General features: G+C 37.7%; 1 protein-coding gene across 4 annotated transcripts in view; it reads right to left on the bottom strand.

Annotated features, from left to right (window-relative positions):
- Positions 1-1,364: 1,364 nt before the first annotated feature.
- The window catches only part of plppr2a (phospholipid phosphatase related 2a), a 40,064-nt gene continuing 19,675 nt past the window's right edge, over positions 1,365-21,753 (bottom strand). For 2 of the 4 annotated variants that reach the window (XM_084129122.1, XM_084129125.1), the window contains 5 exons: positions 10,043-10,163; positions 8,679-8,929; positions 7,283-7,459; positions 6,028-6,155; positions 1,365-4,944 (listed from right to left, as the gene is read on the bottom strand). In XM_084129122.1, the coding sequence (XP_083985248.1) occupies positions 4,836-4,944; positions 6,028-6,155; positions 7,283-7,459; positions 8,679-8,929; positions 10,043-10,163 (786 nt within the window). In that variant the 3' untranslated portion in view covers positions 1,365-4,835. Of the gene's footprint in view, positions 4,945-5,224; positions 6,156-7,282; positions 7,460-8,678; positions 8,930-10,042; positions 10,164-21,753 lie in introns of those variants that run through there. The other 2 variants (XM_084129124.1, XM_084129123.1) reach the window with 2 other exon arrangements.

The following is a 21,753-nucleotide window of genomic DNA, read 5'->3' as shown; positions in this document are numbered from 1 at the left end:
AGTAACTATTCACTCTTTTGATCAAATATTGTTCCTTAAAGGTGCAGTAAGAGATTTCTGAGAAATGTTGTTGAAAGTAGATCGGGCCGAGCAGCACAACAGACTAGTAACCAATCAGCAGTAGGGGGCGTGCCCACTCATGATGGGGGAGGAGAGACTGAGCCAATCAGCAGTAAGGGGCGTGCCCACTCATGATGGGGGAGGAGAGACTGAGCCAATCAGCAGTAAGGGGCGTGCCCACTCATTATGGGAGAGGAGAGACTGAGCCAATCAGCAGTAGGGGGCGTGCCCACTCATGATGGGGGAGGAGAGACTGAGCAAATCAGCAGTAAGGGGTGTGTCAACTCATGATGGGGGAGGAGAGACTGAGCCAATCAGCAGTAGGGGGCGTGCCCACTCATGATGGGGGAGGAGAGACTGAGCCAATCAGCAGTAGGGGGCGTGCCCACTCATGATGGGGGGAGGAGAGACTGAGCCAATCAGCAGTAGGGGGCGTGTCAACTCATGATGGGGGAGGAGAGACTGAGCCAATCAGCAGTAAGGGGCGTGTCAACTCATGATGGGGGAGGATAGACTGAGCCAATCAGCAGTAGGGGGCGTGCCCACTCATGATGGGGGAGGAGAGACTGAGCCAATCAGCAGTAGGGGGCGTGTCAACTCATGATGGGGAGGAGAGAGAGTGAGCCAATCAGTTGTAGGGGGCGTGCCCACTAATGATGGGGGAGGAGAGATTGAGCCAATCAGCAGTAAGGGGCGCGTCCACTCATGATGGGGGAGAAGAGAGAGTGAGCCAATCAGCTGTAGGGGGCGTGTCTACCCATGATGGGGGAGGAAAGTGAGCCAATCAGAAGTAGGGGGCGTATCCACTCATGATGGGGGAGATAGAGTGAGCCAATCAGCAGTGGGGGGCACGTCTACTCATGATGGGGAGGAGAGAGAGTGAGCCAATCAGCAGTAGGGGGCGTATCACTCATGATGGGGAGGAGAGACTGAGCCAATCAGCAGTAGGGGGCATGCCCACTCATGATGGGGGAGGAGAGACTGAGCCAATCAGCAGTAAGGGGCGTGCCAACTCATGATGGGGGAGGAGGGAGAGTGAGCCAATCAATTGTAGGAGGCGTGCCCACTCATGATGGGGGAGGAGAGACTGAGCCAATCAGCAGTAAGGGGCGTGTCCACTCATGATGGGGGAGGAGAGAGAGTGAGCCAATCAGCAGTAAGGGGTGTATCCACTCATGATGGGGGAGAGAGAGTGAGCCAATCAGCACTGATTTCTCAGAAATCGCTTACTGCTCCTTTAACATGGAACAGGCCTCACGCAGTGAACAAAACCTTTAATAATGATGTCACAGAAAAAGTCAGAGGCAGGTCACGCTTTTACTTTATTCAATTACCCAAAACACAGATCAATGACTTGTTGGGTGTATATAAATAAAGATCACCAAAGTAAATAAATTAATCCGGTGCATTTTTTTATACAAAAAGACTTTTTGCAAAACTGTACAAATATCTTTTTTTTTTTTTAATTGGGTGTATGAAAGAAGAAATAAGAGAGCTGAGAGTTACAGGTAAAAGATTTCTAAAGGTGAAGTGAGCAATTTTTTACATGTTAAATTATTTCTGGTATCCTTGTTTAATATGCAAACTATAAATGAATAATTCATAGTTTAATTCCCCCCAAAAGTGTAAAGATTGTAGATCTTTTCTTGCTCAGTTTCTTTGAAAATCCCATTGGCTCAACCAATTTCGTGAGTTTGGGGGTGGGGCTTTCTGTTTGTCTGACCAATAGCAGACGTTTGGGAAACATGTTTAAAATTATTGTTGATGCAGTTCCCCAGTCATATAAAAATTGCACACTTCACCTTTAAGGAATGTGTATCTTAGCATGTGAAGCATGGTGCTCTTACAACAGAGACAGTAACTGTACGTAGCACAGAATGTGGCAGAGGCTGGACCTGGTGCCGGGATGTAAAGGCTGAGGGGGCATCAGACAGATTAGATTTCACAGTTAATGTTACAAACATTAATTTTCATCCGTTTGGAGTGCAACTAGGTGGAGAGTTTACACTCATCTGATTAAAGTACACACAGTTTGTATACACAGCTTACTTACAGTACCAAACAATGAGTCTAAGTAAACACAAAGTTTAAAAAAATGTGATTCAAAGCAAAACTTAAACAAAACAAAATATATAATAAATCTGAAAAATAGACAAACCAATTTAACAGAGCTCAATAAAATGATGTAGTGCACAAAACTTGGCCTATGGTACAGCACATACATCCAATTGACATGCTCATGAGAATCCTCAGTTTAGAAAAACTGACACTCAAAATCAATTATAGTCGAACCTCAAATCTGCACATGAATCTGTGAGCATCATTTTATTTTAGCTGCCTAAAACACCAAACCATTTGTTTAAAATGTACTTTCTCTATACATTTTCCAGATCTAGAATGATTCAGTTGTGCATGTTCTTCCAAAAGAAAATAATGTTTGTCTTAAAGAGGACCTATTATGCTTTTTTACATTTCCAACTTTTTTTCTGTGTAATGTTGCTGTTGCTGCAAAGTTACAAATCACAGTCACTCCAGAGGGAATTATTCTCTATATCAGTAACACTGTTTCTGAACTCCCTGAAACGCCTCCATTGTAGTCTTGAGTTTCTTCCAGGAACAAACACGTCATAATATTCTTCATTTAAATAATTCCCGCCCAAGGTATATGCAAAATAAATGGACGGAGCCTGGTTGAGTTAATTAGTAATGTGTTAAAAATCACGGTTATGGTAAGGGGTGTGACATTTCTGAAACACACTCCAAGCTGTTGACCAATCACAACACACTAATCCAGCCGACCAATCAGAGCACACTGCGCTTTCAGAAGGAGGGGCTTCATAGAGACAGGAACTAAACAGAGCGTTACTGACAGACTGAGAAGAGAGGTGCTGCAATAATGTCGAAATAAGGGAAAAATAATGTGTTTTTTAACATTCAGGAATGAAAACCTATTCTAGTAGATCCCAAAAACAAATTCAAGACTTTGTAACATAATAGGTCCTCTTTAATCTTAAAAAGCTCCACTACCGAAATGACTTTCCTTTTGAGCTCTCCTCACCTATAGGCAGTGCAGGCTATTGGTTAATGTTAACCAATCATCAAATAGCTCAAATAACTTTAAACATTAAAATTTCACTGTACTACAAGGCATCCAGTGCTGTTTGCAAAGAGCAGGAATTATTTAATCAAGGTCCTTTCATAACATCATCAATATAAAATGACAGCCAAAGGTTTTACACACTTGCTAATGAGGGTTGTGCAAAATTCAGAATGGGTTCCCTTTCAATTTACAAATGTGAATTTAAACTGAATTGACTACACCCCACTAGATAGATCTATCTATCTATCTATCTATCTATCTATCTATCTATCTATCTATCTATCTATCTATCTATCTATCTATCTATCTATCTATCTATCTATCCATCCATCCATCCATCCATCCATCCATCCATCCATCCATCCATCCATCCATCCATCCATCTAACATTTGAAGTTTTCTTGACAGATGTTGCTTTTCTAGTTACAAATTACCGTAGTTACTTGAATTTCTTTGAATTTCAATCACTTCTGCACATTCAAATTTGAACTGCAATTCTGCATCTGTCTGCATCACCTCAATTCAAATTCAACTCAAATTCGGGAACCGAATTGTAAATTAAATGCCATTTTCAATTAAATTCTGTATGGTGCACAACCCTGTTAGTAACACATGGTGAAAAGGTCATTCACTATACAAGAAAGAAACTAGCTGACCTTCAGTTACTGCATTTTTGAAAACCTTCACAAAAATACCAACAACAATACAGATGTTGTCTTTAATGTTCTGTTGACGTCATGAGATGCAATTCTTGCTTTTCTCTCCTCAGAAACGAAGAATCCAATCCGTCTTTGATGACAAACTGTAAGAATGTCTAGTGTCTGAAAGCGCTGTGTTGTGTCTGGGGCGACAGTAATGAAAATGATGGCTCACGTCAGACTGTGAATTACATCTAGCTGGTGGAGAAATCCTTGTGAGCACAAACTGGACATTAAATATGAAAAAGAATGCTGTGGTCGAGTTTTTGTGTGTATGTCATTAAACATCACAATTCTTTACGATGCATCCAAACATTATTATAAGAGCTGGTATCAAGAACGTGTCCAAGTTTAGAGGTCTTTTCCTAAGGGAATTCTTGATGTGCACTTATATGGTCCAGATATCTGATGAGATTGTCCCAAGTGCATAGTGAACATGACTCAAAGACAACCAATAGATACTCCATGTGATGAATATAAAAAGTTGATCAGTACTATGAACAAAATAGAAGAAAAAAAAATAGACATGCCTTTAACCAAAAGAAAAAGAAAACTGTGCATGTATTTACATATGACTTGAAATATCTGCAGTAAAAATCAAGTTCTGCATTTCAGCCAAAAGCTGATCAAGACTTCTTCATCGGTTCCCGAGGAAATAGGTCAGGTTGAGGTTTGAAGTCTTCCACCCAAAAAATCCGTTCGAATCCTCCACCCACAGTCCAAACAAACCCTCTGGCAAGAGTGAGACGCCTACCTGTGATTTCTGGCGTTCGAGATCTTCGAGCAGGCTCTCTAAAAGTGCTTCTCGTTGTTTGTTTGAGCGGTTTGTGGAGGCCCTATCGGCAGCATGGAGGATGATGGAGGATGAAGGATTGGAGGTGAGGAATTCTAGACCTGCGTGGAGTAGGAGCGGTGCAGAGTGGAGGAGTGTCCCGCGGAGTGGGCGGCGCAGTGGCGCGCGTGCTGGGACGGCTGGTCTAGACTTCGCTGGAAATGGAGCGAGACGGTATGAGGACATCGGGGGGGACGGGGAACCGATGAGGCTGATGGTCATGTGATCTCAGTGAATGAAGATCCCCTTGGAGTCTGTAAGGGGGGAGAGAGAGAGTGTGTGAAGGGAGAGAGAGAGAGAGAGAGAGATAGAGAGATAGAGAGAGAGAGAGAGAGAGAGAGAGAGAGAGAGAGAAAGAAAGAGAGAGAGAGAGAGAGAAAGAGAGAGAGAAAGGATGAGAAAACAAGACTGGAAGGTGGAAACTGCGTAAATTAAAATTAAGTGATGCACCGAAATGTATTTTTAACCAAAACACTGAGACCAAATTTAAAGCAGAAAACCCTAACATTTTTACTAAGATAATTATGTTTCTACTCCAGTTTGTTGATGAAATAGATTTATTCAGACATTAAATAATGAAGACATCACAGGTTAAGTATAATGAAAATGTAATATAGTGCATATATTTATTAAAATGCTGCTTTCTATAGTAATTTTTAGCTAACTATCGAGTTTATGTTAATTGAATGGCTTTTCTGAGGTAAATGTAACGCTGCAGGATATATTGTTTACATTATTTATAGGCGCTGATTGAGTGATTAAATAAGACATGATGAGGTACTTCGGTTCATCACTAAACAAAATATAAGACTGAGGGAGAAAAGGGATGACTGAATGGTCGATGTGACAAAGAGAGGAAAAAAAAGTCAAAGCAGTTTCAAAAGTGAGGAGGATGAGGGTGGCCTACGAAGGGAAACTCACACTGTCGTAATGTTTCACATCTAATTGCCTTCCGCCTTTGACGTTCCACATGCTACACGGTCCACTTTCTAGAGACGCTAAATTTCCATCAGCCCATTGAGGAATCAATGAGTTAATGGCCCTAAACATTTTGTTGCTTGTCAGATACTCTATTATAAAAGTGATAGCAACGTCTCTTCAGGACAAAGAGCAGAACAATCCTCCAGAGCGTCAGTGGGTTTTGCAGGGTTGGTGTTTGGGTTGTGCAGGTTGGTCATGCTACTAAAGGGAGAAGGAGGGCTGGGTGGGTCGAGGGAGTCACATTAGGGTCCACTGGGTCAAAAAACAGAAGAAGAGGGTGGGGCGTAATCCATCCCCCTTATGTGTGCAGTCCTGCCACTAACCCACTCCCACCCCTTACCTGAGTGCCACTTAACTTTTCAAGTGGACTCTCTACGCAGGGCAGCGCCATCATGGGCATGCCCAGCACTGACTCCGGACGCTGAGGTCGCGCTGGTGGGGGTGGGGGCTTTGCCTGCTGGAAGTTGTTGATCACACACGTTACCTAGAGAGAGAGAGAGAGAGAGAGAGAATAGAGCGAAGGAAGATAGAGATGGAATAAAGAGAAGAAGGTGTGATGGAGAGAGGGGTCACTTGGGCCCTGTTTACACCTGGTATTAAGATGTGTTTTGGTCGATCGGATCACAAGTGGACAACGTTTTGAGCTTGACCACTTTCGACCACTTCCAAGGTAGTCGAAAACGCATTCGACCGGATTGCTTTAGAACGGGTGATGCTCATGGGGTCGAATGTGTTCAAACAGCCTCAAAAGACGCCTGCTCTCCACCTACTGATCTAAAGCGTAAAAAATATTGGAATATGGGCTAGCCAGACGGGATTTAAACTTTGTTGACTGAAGACCCAACTTTGGTTTGAAGATGAAAAACATACCAAGCACAATGTTCTCTCACCATTCATGATTTCTAACAACAAACTCATAGCGTTCGGCTGATCTTGAGGCTTTCAGAGCAGAAACGAAAAGTTGCTGCTACTCTCCGTATGTTTTTCTGTCGTCTCCGGCCACGTTCATATGTGAATTGTATGAGCTTATTTTGTCCATTAGATTAAAAGATCTGAAAAAGCCCATACATTTACCTGCCCATAGACTCTCCCCTCAAAGAAATCAGGACAGAAGTGGTTGAAAGTGGACAAAAGAAACGGATTAAAACACCAGGTGTAAACGAGAACGTGTCTCCCTCGTCTACTTGTGATCCGATCGACCAAAACAACTGTTAATACCAGATGTAAACAGGGCCTTATCAATATTTTGTAGAAATTTGCAAGTTGTCTTAACCACAAGCAGGTTTAATGACGCATCTAAAGTGATACTGAAACCCTGAATAACACCTGGTTATACACTACCGTTCAAAAGTAGGGGTCGATAAGATTTTTTTTGTTTAAAAAGTTTTTAGAATGAAAGTAATTTGAAATAGAATTATAAATGTATGTACTGTCACATTTGATCAATTTAAAGTCCTCTTGTGGATCTCTTGTAAAACTTACTGACCTCAAACTTTTAAACTGTAGTGTATATGCATTCATTTATATCTGCATTTTATATATAAACTGCATACATGCGTGCAATTATCTTGTCATTTCAGTATTAATTTATCCCACTACACAAACTCTCACCAGGAAGACAGCGATGGCTCCGCCAGTGAAGTATCCAGCGAGGACGTCGGCCCAGTGGTTGCGGTATTCAGCCACTCTGACCACACCCACCAACATGGCCAGACACAGCAGAGTCAGACTGAGCGTGGGTTTGGTCAGACGCGTCCCTTTAGTCCTGAACACCAGCGTCACGTACATCTGCAAGCACAGGCAGACAGTGGTGAAGAATAAGACTGATACAATTACACACACACGCACACACATTCTTGTACATCTATCTTTATGAGGACATTCATTGACACAATGCAATCTCTAGCCGCTTACCCTAACCTTACACATCACAACTAAGTGCCTAACCCGAACCCTGACCCTAAACCTACCCTTAACTTAATTATAACCTTATCCCTAAAACCAAGTCTTGACCCTCAAACAGGCCTTTAAAGGGGTCTCTGAAAGTGAAGACCGGCCAAAATGTCCTCACTTTACCCTCTTTGTCCTCACTTCAATGGAAACTCAAACTGGTCCTCACAAAGATAATTGTACAAGTACACACACACACGTGCACACACACACACGCGCGCACACACACATCTGGTTCACTATCTTTGTGGGGACTCTCCATAGGCGTAATGTTTTTTATCCTGTTTAAACTGTAAGACAACTTTCTGCATTTTTACATTTTCAAAAAAATAAAATAAAAAATGAATAAAAAAAATTACTTACTATGATTTAAAAGCTGTTTCCCTCATGGGGACCAAAAATTATTTTCAGGATTCTTTGATGAATAGAAAGTTCAAAAGAAGAGCATTTATGTGACATAGATTTTTTTTGTAACATTATAAATGTTTTTACTGTCACTTTTGATCAATTTAATGCATTCTTGCTGAATAAAAGTAGTAATTTCTTTCAGGCAGACAGAGGACTAAAAAACCGCCTTGGCCATCTGGTCACGTTCAGAAAATCCAATCATATGTATATTAATTTGCAGCTTTATTTGTCTAAAAGAAAGTTTAAAACCTTAACTAGGTAAAAGGCACCTGTTTCACAGAATGACACTGATGCAGGTGTGATTCCTGACACTTAACACCAAGACTTTCTTGTCTGACCAGATTCACCAGAAGGAACATGTCCAACCAGTTTCTCCATTTTTTGCTGGTGACATGGCCATACTGGTGCACCAGCCAGACCAGTGTTAAGTACCATAAATCAGCTGGAAAAACACTGACATTCATAGTGGTGTGACTGTGAACTGCTCTATCCAGCAATTACTTTTGTGTCCTGGAGTTTGTGAGATTGCTTATAAATCCAAAGATTTACAGCTGCTGCACTCTTTTGTTTGTCTGTCAGTACGAGTAATTTCAGATTCAGTCACTAAATCACTCAAATAATAAAGTAGTTCTAGGTTCATTACACTCACCACGGTATACACTGCAGAGTAAACACTGAGGGCCGCATCTTTGGAGGGAAAGGATTTGCGTGCAGACGCGACTATGAGAGGGTTCCCTGTGCAGGCTTTGCGCTCAGTGATGTACTGTAAGTTGGAATGGCATCCCAGTGCTGTGTAGTTCGGTCTGCACGCTGACAGGAAGTGAGGCGTCTGGTTTCCTGTCACCACCTGTCCAGCATTGGCAAAGATGGTGGTGGTGAACACGCCGAAGGTATAGACACCTGAGTGAGAGAACACAGATGAAAGGCATCAGAAACGCATGCGAAAACATGTAAAAATTGAGACTGCTGATAAATTGGAGAGCATAGACCAATTGCATAACATAGCCACTGTTTTATGAACTAGTCTAGCAGACCAACTTGCAGTCAGGGGTAGTCAGTCTTACTTGAATCTGATCATTAATGTACCTTTTTATGAAACTGACTTTTAAAAGGTTATGACCAGTCTTGAAGAAAAACATTATATGATAAATAATATGATAAACAAATTGTATTATAGTAACTTACTTAGAATAGTCGGAGTTTATGCAGCTGGCCAATCTTATATTGAATATTAAAAATATAAATCACATAAAATATATTTATAATATTAGCCTCCATATTTATTACTGGTCATAAAATAAAACAACTTATTAATCTTGTCCATTATAGCCTATGAGTTATTGGTTAAAATAAAAATTATTGGTCATAATAAAATAAAAATATTTATAAAATTGGCAATTATATTTGATTATTGGTCATAACATATTTATTTGGTTTAAAAAGTAAAATAGTAACAGTCGTGTCCCACCGTGTGACACTTCATCTGAATTTATCTTTTTAAAAAGCATTTTTCTAATTCTTGTCCATTTATTATAAATGCGTTTCTTATTAACTTTAATTAATTGATAAATAACCTGTAATATTTCTATTTCAAACAAAAAACTTAAAACTGAAAACTTGGTATTTAGTTGCAGCACTTAAAAAATATATATTTACATGCATTCCCTTATATTTTCACCTAAAGAAATCTTGATGTTGAAAAAATGCCCATTAAACACAAACTGCATAAAAATAAAGGTTCTTTATTGGCATTTGAAGAACCTTTAACATCAATGGTACCATCCAAAACTGTTCACTAAAAAGTTCTTTAGGGAACCAAAATTTTTCTCGCTATCAAAACACCTTTTGGAACCTTTATTTTTAAGAGTGTATGATGATGACTTTAATATCACAATTTGTAGCATTAAAATGGCTTTTATACCTATAATGAACAACTATATTTTCTCCAATTCCCTAAATGTCCTGACCCTCATCCTAAAAGGTTCACTGTTAGTTCTTCTTCACTGAATGTACCTAGGAAGCGTATGATGCGTCTCAGCAGGGGGTTGAAGTAACAGCAGTCGGCGGTGACTATGGTCTTCTCCTGCGCGCCCTCTGACCTCATGAAAAACGCCATCACCTCGCCAGCCAGGATCTGAGGAGGAAAACACACGAATGAATCAAACAGTAGCTTTGCTTCAGCCCGCCAGAACATCCTCCACCCCGTTTGTTTTGACATCGTTGTATTGTTGTAGCTCCATTTGCTTGAAATCCGAGTGCAGAGAAACATGCGCATACTCTTTCTAAGCAGGCGTTTTCTGCCTCCAGAAGAATTTGAATCATGAGTTGCTAATAGTCCCTCATCTTCACTGTTCTCAAATGCCAACACCAGAACCTCATTATTTCTGATCTCCCTGGTAACGGTTGAGAAGAATAACAGCTCATCAACGTGACTAATTCTGCTTAGCAATAAGAGCTACACTTATATCAGTTCTCTGTTTAAATACTCATACTGTATGTCTCTGCAATGCAAACAGTAAAAGATAATTTATTATTCACAATTATACTAACACAGCTTAATTCTGATTGGTCAATCATGTCATTCTGTGTTTAAAAACTATGAACAAAAGTATGCAAGGTAAAAGAAAATACAGCCCATATTACACACCTGCTATGAGAATAAGCAAGGTTTGTGTGGACCACATGTGTTTAAACCAATCAAAATGCAACCATCAAAATGTGGACCACATGTGTGAAACCATCAAAATGCAAAATACTTTTATAAGACAAACATAAACCATAGAAGAGATTGGGAAAGAAAACGTTGTGTTTTGAAAATTAGGGATGTCTAAAATATTTGTATATAAATAACTTGCATATAAACAATTTGTATATAAGTAACACCAAAGGTCAAGTTAAAAATAGAGTCATTTTTTGAAATGCAATTTATGGAAATTTTACTAAAAAAAAATAATTTTAAGAGCATTCACGTTTTAAGAACATTTACTTGGGTACAATAAACCTTTTAAAAATATATAAAATACTCAAATGATAAAAAAAGTAACACTGAAAGCCATGTTGAAAAAAAATGTATGGAAGAGATCATAAAAAAAAAAAAAAAAAAAAATTAATAATAATCAATAAAGTGAGTAACACTAAAAGTCTTCTTAAATATTTGCATGTTGTTGAGATTATGCAATTCGTGCAAATATTACTATAGTGCAATTTTTGATTTAAAGTGCATTAACATTTTAAAAACCTTTACTTGTGTACAATAAATGAATTCTGACTTGTGATGCATCCTGAATCATAATCACTCTGTGATTTATTCGTTGGCCAGAGGAGAACTGGCCCCCAACTGAGCCTGCTTTCTCCCAAGGTTTTTTAGTTTTCTCTATTCTGTCACCTGATGGAGTTTGGGTTCCCTGCCACTGTCGCCTCTGGCTTGCTTAGTTGGCGACACTTAATATTCAGCAATATTCCTGACGCTTTTGTATGAGAACTGAACTGAGCTGGACAATGACATCACTGTTTTCTCCAAAGCTGCTTTATAGATGAAATTAACTAATTTAATAATTTATGATCTTCAAAACAGAACTGAATAAACGCTGAATAACAATCGAAATGCATAATTTTCCTGTTTATCACTGTAAAGATGCTTTGAAACACTGAACAAAACATCTGAACCATACTGGTATACAAGCACTTCCCTGGTGGCAGAAGAACAGGAGACCACAAACACAGACATCAAATCCATGAGCTTAAACTGGAAGAGACAGACAGATACGTCAGGGATGGGACAGTGAGGGACAGGAACATAGAGTTCACCTCACACATTCCCCAGTTTAGCACCTGACCGCTGACACACACTGACATCAGTGAGGGAATGACCAACAGTCAGTCCATGTGACTCACGCAGCAAGAGAAAGTTTGGAGGGCCTGGAACGATATCGTAAGGGTGACCGATTTTCATTTTTGGGTGAACTGCATTGTTGTTGTGCATCTACTATAGTGTGCTTGTGAGAGTGTGAACATCAGTTGAAGTGTGAATAACGCATCATTAGATGAGATAAAGCCGAGTTTCTAGATCCTTCTATCAGCTTTTAGAGCCGGTCATGGCTTGTGGCTCATGTTTCTCATATTAATGTATATTATAAAGCAGATCTCAACACCACAACGGCTCCCAACTGAGGGCAGGAAAGTGTCACCGGCAGGATATGATGTCTAATTCCCACCATATAATCACTTGATACCATAGTAAATGATATGAGATCACAGCACAGAAAAGAAAAGAAAATCCTCAAAAATAATTCAAATGGATAGCTCAAGATTTATATTTAGTTAACATTCATTAAGTCAACATGACATCAAAATTAACCCCATTTACTTTGTTTATACAAGTTTCTGTTTTTTCACTGAATATCCTATTTCTGGACAAAAACAACACAAAACAAGTAATATATCATATTACAGAACTACAGTGTGTTGTGAATCAAAGACATCCGGATGTTTATTATTTAGGTAAATCTGATGAAATTGGGAAGAGATTCCACAACACTAACATATAAACTAACATTCAACAGTTTAATTTAAAAAAAAATTTTTTTTGAAAGAAGTCTCACCAAGGCTACATTTATTTGATAAATATACATAAGCAGTAATATAAAAAAAAGTTTTAAAAACCCCCCTGTTTTTTTCTGTGTGAATATATGTTAAAATGTAATTTATTCCTGTGATCAAAGCTGAATTTTCACCATCATTACTCCAGTCTTCAGTGTCATCCTTCAGAAATCATTTTTAATATCATAATTTGATGCTCAAGAAACATTTCTCTTCATTATTATCAATGTTGAAAACAGTTGTGCAGCTTTATATTTTTGTGGAAACCATGATACATTTTGTTTAAGGTTTCTTTGAGGAATATTATTATCCAATGAACAGCATTCATTTGAAATAAAAATATTTTTGTAACAATATAAATTTCTTTCTTTACTGTCACTTTTGATTAACTCAGTGCGTCCTGGCTGAAGAAAAGTCTTAATTTCTTAAAAGAAATGATTATGTAAAGATTATCCAAAATATGCATAAATACTATAAATTCATCAGCATCATTTAAAAGCACCTTTTGTTCATCTCCTGAGCTCCACAACACAAAACCAGACAGTCAAGCAGTGTTTTTTTATTATGTGTGATGAAACCGAATGAAAGCCTAGAGGCCTGACACGGCTGCTTTACCCCGTTTCATCTTCGCTCTTATTGTGACGCAGAACAGACCATAAACACACTTTTCCCTGAGGCTACGAGTGGACATTCCTGCCACGACAGAGAGGTGCACAGTTCAGACATATGTGAGCCTGGACCACAAAACCAGTCACATGTCGCACGGGTATATTTGTGGCAATTGCCAACAAAACATTGTATGGGTCAAAATTATTAATTTTTCTTTTATGCCAAAAATCATTAGGATATTAAGTAAAGATCATGATCCATGAAGATATTTTGTACATTTTCTACCTTAAATATATCAAAAATTATTATTATTTATCAACATAAATGGACAACTTTAAAGGCGATTTTTTTTCAATAATTAGATTTTTTTTCAGATTCCAGATTTTCAAATAGTCGTATCTCGGCCAAATAGAGTCCTATTCTAACAAACCATGCATCAATTTAAAGCTTATTTATTCAGCTTTCAGATGATGTATAATTCTTAATTTAAGAAAATTGACCCATAAGACTGGTTTTGTGGTCCAGGGTCACATATGTTGAAATGCCAGTGCATTCCCCCCCTCGAGTAGCCAGTGCCATCTGCTCCGGTTTCTCAGGTGGCATCACTGTTCACCCTCCACACACTCCACACACTCTGGCCATCAAACGCTTATATTTAGACTGTTTTGATGCAGTTTACACCTTGAATCAGGCTGAAACATAAAACAGCAATTTTATGTTGCTGATAAATTAAAGTTGGCATGAAACAGAAAGTGCGATAGTTTTTTCTTTTCTATTGCGACGTATATTCGAGTGAAATACAAAACAAAAGTAGGGCGGGGCTATTGGTGGATCTCATGTGAGTGACAGGTAAACTCAGAATTGTCAATATTGATTTCATGGAGATTTTAATCTCCAGTCCTAATAATCTAGTGACCTGTCTAATGCCTGAGCAGAGCATAAACATCCTCAAAATATTTATACCTCATAAATGAAAGCACAATACTGGAAATTATCTGATAAAACGGTTTAGGGAAGTATTATGGCCAACCAAGCAACTAAAAGGGTTTTTATAGACTATGATATTTGATCATTTTGATCTTTTTTGAGCTTTAAAAGAGACTTTAAACATACTTTAAACATAGTGCACAAGTCATATGTAACACTTTTGTGGTGGTTTCATGTCACCTTTGTCATTTTTGAAGCTTGTGATAACTGAATATGTTAATTGTATGTGAAATACAGCAGCATGAACTTTTTCCTACACATTTCCTTCAGTGCTAAACGGAAGAAAGAAGTCACAATAACAACAGCAACATGATCTGATCATGAGTAGGTTACAGTCTGCTATCAAATTTTCAGAAAACACGGGTTACCTACAACACTTACAGCTTTTGAAAATAACTTTTAGAGCAGCACATAATTAATTATTAACGGCTTCTTTTTGACATTCTTTCAACATTAGATTTTGGCTCTTTTGATCATACGGTGTAGAGAGAGCGTTTATCTCTAGCTTTCTTTCATCAGTCTCTATCACTCATGCTTACAGTCTCTTGTTCTCACATTTCCTTCAAATTAATCATCACTGTGAACACTCTTTTATTCACTTTTTTCCATTATTTGATGCAATATATAGGGGAGAGCGGGGCACAAAGTAACGCTTTTTGACTTTCTCAGTTTGTGTAAATCTACTTATGGTTCAGAGTATTTATTTTTTCCCACATTAATTTCCCACATGTCTACTACAATTATGTGTTTTTGTTTTATTAATACAGTATTTACTTTTTTCTTGATATACCCCAAAAGAATGGAAGTGAAATGTGACAACATGCCCCATAGGTGGGGTACATTGTAACATGTGCAGGGGCACATTGTAACATAACCATATGACAGCTTAAAATGTTATCTGATCTAATAAAAATAAAAATAAAAAAATAAATAAAATATTTTCTAAATAAAATACAATTAAAAAACTTTTTAATATAAAATAATGGCAATTTTTAATAATTAAATATAAACTCATTTTTGAGTTTTGACTACGAACACAGGAAAACACAGCTATACAACATAGTTCAAAACAAATAAATAATTAGTAATTTCTGAACATTGACTCTCAGTCTTTATTCACCTTTTTCTCACGTTTTCTCAATAAAATTAATAAAAGTATAGAATATAATAGCATATTTCTAATAGGGGCACATTGTAACGCAGTGTTACAACATGCCCCCGCCTGCACAACTGGGATTTAAACCTGGCTAGTGTCTTCTGCTAGTTAGCGAAGCATTAAATAACTATCTCAACTGTTAAATAACATCTTAGAGATTAAAATAATATCAGATTTGTCTTATTTTAAATAAACACAAAAAATAGAGATGAAAAATTAACTTAAGTAAGAAATTTACTTTTGCTATGGTTTAATAAATGTCTATGGATATCTTCCAAAAAATAATTATTTTGGCAGAATTTTTTTTTTCTATATAGTGTTGATATAGCAGCTAGTAAATACACAAAGTTTCGTCATTCAAGCATGTGCGGAAGTATTTAAAACAAGCGTGTTACAACTAACCCCGTGTTAGGTTGTGCCCGCGCTCCCCCTACTCTTCTGCAGGCTAGAATTGGCTAGAGAATGTGCAGAACCCTTTGATAAAATGACAACCTTTTTATGCCTGAAACAAAACTTACTTTGACTATTTTTATTATTGTTAGTAATAATTTTGGCTGAAGAACATCTGGTTATGTGAAATCAAGGTAACTTCTGTTTGTCTATGTAAAAAAAGTACTTCTCTGACTGTGAAATGGAATATTCAATATGTCACTACATCAGATGTTTTAGTCAGAAGATGGTGGAGATGAAAATGCTGCTAGTTTGATATTGCTGAATCCAGCTGCACTTCAGACCTGAGCGATGTTGGAAATATTGTATTTTCCCCAAATGTATTTTCTACCCAGTGATGTAACATGTTCTTGTAAGACCAAACCATATTAAATGTTAATCTCACTGCCCTCAATATGAACTGCACAACATGTGTGAGTGTATTTGAATGAGAGTTTTTTTTTATCTTTCCTTGGGAAAACAATTGTTATGGACTATCGAGACATAAAAGCTTCGGGGCTCTCAGTGTCCACTTTTCACAGGAGCGGTCACATCTAACCAGAAAGCTCTAGAATCAGACAAGATAATTAGAAACTGAAGGTCTGTCTGTCAAACAGTTTCTCATCAAATTTTCGAAACTTAGGATTGGAGCCAATTTTACTCCAGAAGAGTGTCACACTTGAAAAGAGATGAGGAGAGTCAGACACACACAGAGCTTGATGGGATGTGTGACTGTACATTGAGTGACATCTCAGCTTCAGTGGTCAGAGCTTGAAGTCTCAGCGAGAATGTACATCAGGTGACAGAAAACACTCCATCAAATTCGGTGAGAGACGTGGTGAGAGATGTGACACAGGAAGCCATATAGTTTTCTTCTGATTTTTATGCTACACATTTTATTTAATCTTAGTGATGCTTTCTTGCTTTTTTGTTTGTATCTTCCTTTCGTTCGCAATTTTTCTTTCTGTTCGTAATTTCCTTGTTGCATTTAATTATTATTTTTATTATTAGCATGCTGTGAACATGTAAGATATGCTGATAAATATACATAAATCCGACAGATCTAGGCAGGTGGAGCTGGGGAGGCTGAGGGGTTCAGATGAACTCTGATAGTTTACAGCAAACAATGAACCAGACTATGTAAATGTTGAGCAAGCAATCTCATTGGCTGCAGGATCAGCAGAAGCCAATCAGCTTGTGCCATGCGGTAATGAAGTGATTGCTTGTAGATTGGATGTAAAGGACCGATCAGCCTGCGCCCTCTAGAGTTTCAGGACTGAACTATAATAATAATAGTAAATGCAACAAGAAAATAACTACACTGATAAAGAAATTTAAATGATATTGTTTGGGTGAGACTGACCATTCCAGCAGATCTAAAATGAAGCACTGATGTGTGTTTGTGTAGTCTGTGATGAAGAGAACATGTCTTTAATGTCTTTAAGTTTAACGAAAGAGCTGGAGACTGATCTGGACGTCTCTTCTCCCTCTGGCGCTACAGGAAGGCTCTCTGAAACGACTGAATATGACTTTAGAGCTCAGGCCAACATGCTGACATGCACACCATTAAAACTGGTGATGTCTGTGTTTGATGGTGATGACTGATGTCATGTCACCCATGGGCAGTGGTGTGTGTTTTTTGATGAACACTTCATTTCATCGGTTGTGGGTCATATGAGTCAAGGTTCTGTAAGTGATAACTTAAGTGAACTCTCAAACACTCCCTTGACTGCTGTTGTTCAACTTGGCAAGAATTAAAGACAGTACAGAACACATGCTATTATACCATAATGTTACGATTTTCAAAATTTGAATAATATACAGTACCAGTCAAAAGTTTTGGATCGGTAAGATTTTTAATGTTTTTAAAAGTCTCTTCTGCTCACCAAGGCTTCATTTACAAAATACTAAAAAACAGTAACATTGTGAAATATTATTACAATTTAAAACAACTTTTTCTATGTGAATATATAGTAAAGTGTAATTTCTTCCTGTGATCAAAGCTGAATTTTCAGCATCATTACTCCAGTCTTCAGTGTCACATGATCCTTCAGAAATCTAATATGATGATTTGATGCTCAAGAAACATTTCTCATTATTATCAATGTTGAAAACAGTTATTTACATTTTTATTTCAGGACTCTTTGATGAATAGAAAGTTCAAAAGAACAGCATTTATCTGAAATAGAAAGTTTTTGTAACACTAAACACTACCCTTCAAAAGTTTGGGGTCAGTAAGAATTTTTTGGGGGAAATAAATAAAATAAATCACTAGTTTTATTAATCAAGGATGAATTAAATTGATCAAAAGTTACAGTAAAGACATTTATAATGTTGCAAAAGATTCCATTTCAAATAAAAGCTGTTCTTTTGAACTTTCTATTGATCAAAGAATCAGAAAGAAAATTGTACACAACTGTTTTCAACATTGATAATAATAATGAATGTTTTTTGATCATCAAATCCTCCTATCAGAATGATTTCTGAAGGATCATGTGACACTGAAGACTGGAGTAATGATGCTGAAAATTCAGCTTTGATCACAGGAATAAATTACATTTTAAAATAGATTAAAATATAAAACAGTTATTTTAAATTGTCATAATATTTAACAATATTACAGTTTTTGTATTTTTAATCAAATAAATGCATTCTAGGTGAGCAGAAGAGAACATTAAACATTAAACTTTTAAAAACATTAAAAATCTTACCGATCCAAAACTTTTGTTTTGTCAAAGTAGCCAGAGCAACTTTTCTCTATTTACGGATATGACGAGACACGCACGTGTGAATGACGCATGTACGCAATTTCCTGTGAAACCCATCCCATCAGGTCTAAAATATAAATACCTATAGGCTTTCATCAATGAGTCCTAAAAAACATTATCAATGTTTCCACCAAATTATGAAGCAGCACAACTGTTTTCAACACTGATAATAATCAGAATTGCTCAGTTTCTTGAGGATCAAATCATCATGTTAGAATGATTTCTGAAGGATCATGTGAAAATCCAGTTTTTGTGATAATATTTCACAATATCACTTGTTTTCGAGCATTGTAGTGTATTTTATGCATGATATTCCCCCATAAAAAGATCTGGGTGACCGTGTCACTCTGTTTTGGACAGAAAGTGACTGTGTCCCGATGGGCAAAAGCACCAGATGTCGCACATTTCATTCCCTTTCTCATTCTCAATCAATCATTGCCTCTGCCGGCCATCATAACATCTCTCGTGTTTCTATCCCACTATGCCTTGCTTGATTTCTTGTACTTTCCCTTATTTATGAATCTAACAGAAGTTCTCCATTTCAAACACCTTCTCATGCGTCTCTCGGCCTCGTCTTCACTTGGCTGTACTTTATGTGTGAGTGTGTTTTGGCTCTGACAGCTCATGCCAGTACACTCGTACATGAAGCTCGTACTCCAGGCTTCAGATCGACTGCTGGCTCATACACTCGCTCAGAAACACATGCCCACATGTACCACACGTGGCTCTGACAGACTCGGAAAAAGGAGGGAGGCAGATCCGTGTGGTCCCACAATCTGTTGCCTCCGCTTCACAACGTGGCAGGGAGACACCAGTAAAACCAGCACCTACAAACCATCACATCCAGTTATAGCTGCTGTCTACTGTTGTTCAGGGGTTGTTCTGGTTCATCTGATAATTCTGTTGCACCAAACTTACATTTAAGCTATATATATATAGAGATAGATAGACAAAATGTAATCCTGTTGCTCCATTACTTTAAACTCCTATTTAAATCTCGGTTAGGGATTAACTTTAAACTTAAAGGAAAGGGGGAATTGATTTTGAATTGTTTAAGTTAATTTCAAGATCTCTGACTTTTGATTGCAGTCGTTAGCGTTCTGGTAAAACTTGAGACATCATCATGTCCGATAACTGGGGTCTTTTTCACTGGAGAAAAAAGATCTGAGAACCACAGGACTAAAAAACACTCTATTTCTTCTCACTTTTGTCTAAGAGAAACTACTGAGATATTTATAAGCAAAATAAGGGTACGTTTACACAGCAAAAATGCTGTCTAAAAACTCTGTATTATCATGAAAGGCCAGTAGATGGCGACGTCACTTTGTAAAGGAAAACTACGCGTCTATAGACTGAACACATAATACACATGCGCACAGGGGGGTAATCGAGCGCTCGATTTCCGTACCACCCCCCGGAGCCGCCATTGGCTAACAAGCCTTCACCTGCTGTTAGCATTCCATTGACTCCCATTCATTTTGGCGTCACTTTGACAGCGAATAACTTTACATCTGAGGCGTTTAAAGACTCCATTTGTCCATTGTTTATTTCTAAAGAAACACGACAATGTATAAAAGGCTCCATTACCTTGTATCTTACGTTATGGCCCCGTAGAAGCCGTTTTTGTAAAAGTAGGCTAACGATTGCGTCATAACCACGCGACTCTCTGGAAATTACCGTAGAGACAGGAGGAGAAGCTCGCAGTCAATCGGGGGGACGTGGAGGCATAAAGTCCGATAAAGTCAAGGGAGAAGCCCATAGAGAATCATAAAGTTGCTCCTGCTCCTAGCTTATGGACAGATCCTACTCACGCTCTCCGTCTCAGCGAGATTCGGAAGGGAATGATTCAGATTTCTCTTGGCACAGCTACTGCTCACGTCACATCGACGCCGTCAAGCTCAGTTTGAGTCTGCGCAGTTCGCTCAGCCATCAGGAAGTGAGTGCTTCTAATTTGCTTCACTTCTCTCTGTTGAAACCTATGGGGTTGCTGTGTCCAGTTTATATACTGTCTATGCATGCGCATGACATCACCATTTACACAAATTAACATTTCTGTTGTTTACACAGAGATGATATGTGATGCTACCGCTTTCAAAAACTTGCACTTTGAAACTCTTTTTCAAAAGTTTGCGTTTTCAGGCCCAAAAATGCTTTTGTCGAGTAAATGATTTATTTATTAGAAAAAAGTTTTGCATTTTTAGTTGAAAATGGTATCTTGTAAAGGGCCCCTGAATGTCCCCCTTTAAAACATTTGGGTAAATCTCATGAAACCTGTCCAGCCACATTTAACACTAAAATGAAAATGTGTGAACATGCACATCAGCGACTTTCAAATGAGTTTGCTTTCATTCAAGCCTTTTTTACACACATTGTGCTTCTCATTAAATAAAAATAAAATGCTTTAAAAAATCGATACATTTATAAAAAAATTTTAAATATTATTGTAATGACATCAATTTCAAACTCTTATTGCTAAAATATACAAAGTCTTATTACTACAATATGGCCAGGTGTTTTCTAAATTTTCTAAATAAAAAGAAAAAAAGAAAATGCTTACTTTTTTAACATTGTGATGTTATTGTCATGTCAACACTTTACTGTCAAATTAAAACATAATACAGGTTTAAATACATTTAGGCTACAATAATAAAATAACATTTTTATTTAACATTTAATTTTATTTAATAAATATTTTGTAATTTAAATAATATATTATTATATATTAAAGTAGGCAATTTCTGCAGTTTTGCCAATTGACGTGTGACGTCTGCGCGAGCAGATGCGATGAGGTATGCAAAAACATACATTGACAGTCAGGACATCCTATCATTGCATTCGGACCGAATGCAATGATTGGACGAAGATTGTTTTGGTCCCGAGACTTCCACAGAAGACATGTGTACATGTTTTAATATTTAGACAACTTCTATTATTGATTGCTTTTAGGACATGAAGAGAATTCCAACCATAATAACAAAACGTGCTTATGAAAAAAGAAATGTCCTACCCTACCTTTAATATCTTTATGATTTTTTCCCCACATTATGGTGATAAGAATTTAATTATTTTTTCCATTTTGATATATCAGAGTTTTGGGTTGGGAATATAATGTCACATACAAAATGATTAGTCCTTAAATAACCTTTAAGGTATACATTACATAATAAAGCCTGTTT

Source organism: Abramis brama, assembly GCF_963993115.1.
Source record: "Abramis brama genome assembly, chromosome: 1".
NCBI lineage: Eukaryota > Metazoa > Chordata > Actinopteri > Cypriniformes > Leuciscidae > Abramis > Abramis brama.
This window is presented reverse-complemented; position numbering and strand designations above follow the sequence as displayed.